At 35.5% G+C, this 3139-nt stretch overlaps 1 protein-coding gene across 1 annotated transcript; it reads left to right on the top strand.

Annotated features, from left to right (window-relative positions):
* The first annotated feature begins 432 nt into the window (after positions 1 to 432).
* Positions 433 to 2311, top strand: LOC110704426 (AAA-ATPase ASD, mitochondrial-like). The gene has a single exon (XM_021882205.1). The coding sequence runs from the start codon at positions 602 to 604 to the stop codon at positions 2000 to 2002; it is 1401 nt and encodes a 466-aa protein (XP_021737897.1). The 5' UTR covers positions 433 to 601; the 3' UTR covers positions 2003 to 2311.
* The last annotated feature ends 828 nt before the right edge of the window (positions 2312 to 3139 follow it).

Here is a 3139-nt window from a genome sequence, read left to right on the forward strand (position 1 = left end):
AGTATATGTAAAATGCAAAAGTTAATGGAAAAGAAAAAAAAATTAAGGAAATATTTGATTAAATCTTTGTAAAAAAAAACTAGTAGCAAAAAATAATGAGTATAAAGTTTTCCAATTGCATAAATTATAGATTTTATTTCCTAAATTTTAATGATTCATATACAACATAAAAAGGAAACATTTCTTTCAATAATTATAATAATACAAATTAATTCCCTTCAACAATTATCTAAGAATTATACTGTCAATCAAAATAATTAAGCAATCAACATTTATTCCAATCAAATATTTACAATTATATGTGTTGTTCACAATATTAATTTCTAACCAAACATTGTTGTAAAATGACCAAATTTGTATTCTTGCAAAAAAATAATACTATATTTGTACTAGATAGAGCCCCTTTTCTTAATTTGTACGATTGGTCAGCAATAACTCCACCACTTCTTATAACCATCTTACCTTCTTACACATGTGAACCATCATAATCCATTGCAACACATGTTCAATTGTTCATCAAAACCATAAACAAATCAAACAAATTCAACAATAATTTTTCTGGGAATTTAGCAAAAAACCCAATTTTAATTTTAATTTTAATATGGCTGGAGCAAAAGATTTGTTATCTCATTTTGGTTCAGTAATTGCAAGCCTAGTATTTTTCTGGGCAATTTTCCAGCAATATTTTCCTCATCATCTTAGAAGTCATATAGAAAAATACTCTCAAAGAATCATTTCTTTGGTTTATCCTTATATTCAGATCACTTTCAATGAAACAACAGGGGAGAGATTCATGAGAAGTGAAGCATACGTCGCGATTGAAAATTATTTGAGCTCGAATTCGAGCAAGCAGGCTAAGAGACTGAAGGCTGATATGCTGAGAAACAACCAGTCTTTATCAGTTAGCATGGATGAACACGAGGAAGTCGGTGATGAGTATAAAAGAGTTAAAGTTTGGTGGGCTTTTGGTAAGAATGTTAGTAAACAGCCAACATTCTCATTTCATCCTGTTGCTGATGAGAAGAGGTATTACAAGTTGACTTTTCATAAGAAAAACAGGGATCTTATTATGGATGACTACCTTAGTTATGTGTTGAAAGAGGGTAATGCGATCAAGATTCGGAATCGACAAAGGAAGCTGTATACTAACAATGGAGCTCAATGGAGTCATGTTGTGTTTGAGCACCCTGCGTCGTTTGAGACTTTGGCAATGGAGCCGGCGAAGAAGGAGGAGATTATAGAGGATTTGGTTACGTTTAGTAAAGGGGAAGAGTTTTATTCGAGGATTGGGAGGGCGTGGAAGCGAGGGTATCTGCTGTATGGACCTCCAGGGACAGGAAAATCGACTATGATTGCAGCAATGGCGAATCTGTTGAATTATGATATTTATGATCTTGAACTGACTGCTGTCAAGGATAACACAGAGTTAAGGAGGCTGCTTATTGAGACCTCGAGCAAATCGATTATTGTGATTGAGGATATTGACTGCTCGAGGGATCTTACAGGACAACGGAAGAAGAAGCCAGACAAAGAGGTGGACAATATTGGTGGTGATGAAAAGAAAAAAGCCATGAGTATGCTTGCTAGAGAAGAACAGGATGCCAGTACAAGCAAGGTTACACTGTCAGGGCTATTGAATTTCATTGATGGTCTGTGGTCAGCTTGTGGAGGCGAAAGACTGATCGTGTTCACGACTAACCATGTTCATAAGCTCGATCCTGCATTGATCCGTAGAGGGAGGATGGACAAGCATGTTGAACTGTCATACTGTGGGTATGAATCCTTCAAGATTTTGGCCAAGAATTACCTGAGAATTGACTCTCATCATCTGTTCCCAACCATTCAGAAACTGCTGGATGAGATTCAGATGACTCCTGCTGATGTTGCTGAAAATCTGATGCCTAAGACAGCTTCTGCAGATGCAACTTCAAGTATACAAGACCTTGTTGCCACTTTACAGTCGGTGAAGCAGGAAGCGGAGCAGATAGAAGTGGGACAATGAAGGGTGTCACAGTATTCACAAACTATGGGAATTAGAGGATTTTGGAGAAAGATGGATAATTAAGCTCTGAGCTTGAAGCAATTATTCAGGTTCAAATTTTGGAGAAAGATTGAGTTTTATCATTTTCATTAATAAGCATGTAATTGTTACTTGAGATAACAAGAACAAGCAGGAAATAGATACTATCAGATAGGAAAATCCTTATTCACATAGAAAATTGGAATTAGAAGAACAGTTAGGCAGCTGGATTGGCTTTGATGCTTTTGTGAGGCTAGTCTTTTCTCTGAAAATATCAGATTACAGCAGAAATCTTAGATTTTATGAAAAATTACAACTTTAATTAAAAAAAAATGAATCATTGCTTAATAAAAATCAAATTTTCACCTATATATAATGCACAGCTTTTCAAATCAGTGAATCAGCAGATTCAAGCTTATCTATCCAATCTGTAAATACTTTATACTTTTACAATTTAGACCAAAAAAAGAACAAAAAAATTACTGACAGTTAGGATTATGCAAACTGTGGGTGTGCTCTATGTGCTTCAGCCCTGTCTCCACCAAAGGTAATTTCATACATAGCTTAGTTCTAAGTTATTAACGATTTCCTTTGTTGGGGGATGATAGCTAGATAATGAAGATTGGGGCCAAATATATTTGATATTGGTCATTAAACGAGAGCAAATACAGGGTTTGGAGGGGAGGCACCTAGGCAGTATTGCTGCAGGCGGAGACAGGAAGTCATTTATGTATTATAATCAAAGTGCCTGGAATAAATCATTATTAAAACTGAAGAGAACTAAGTAAAAACATGGTAAAGGGGCCTATCAATTGTGAGGCACTTAAATGCTGTTCAAGAATAATGTTTTGCCCTAGAAAATCAGATAATTAATCACAAAGGCACTTCATTGTCATGAGTAGGCCAGGAAGATATTGGACATGGGACCTAATGCGAAAATAGGGCCGAGTCAACTAGTCAAGCATTAATGAGCTTTGGGTTCTATAGTTCTATAGTCTTGTGACTTTGAATGAAGCTATGGGGCTGACATAGGCAACTTCCCCAAAATGTTGAAATTTTCATCTTAAGAAAATTCATCACATTTTAGCTAGTCTTTGTTGTTTATCCGTCTGCTGAAAA

The sequence above is a fragment of the Chenopodium quinoa genome, unplaced genomic scaffold (assembly GCF_001683475.1).
Source record: "Chenopodium quinoa cultivar QQ74 unplaced genomic scaffold, ASM168347v1, whole genome shotgun sequence".
Taxonomy (NCBI): domain Eukaryota; kingdom Viridiplantae; phylum Streptophyta; class Magnoliopsida; order Caryophyllales; family Amaranthaceae; genus Chenopodium; species Chenopodium quinoa.

Excerpts from the sequence above, each read along its gene's own strand:
- LOC110704426 (XM_021882205.1), top strand. The coding sequence starts at position 602 with ATGGCTGGAGCAAAAGATTTGTTATCTCATTTTGGTTCAGTAATTGCA.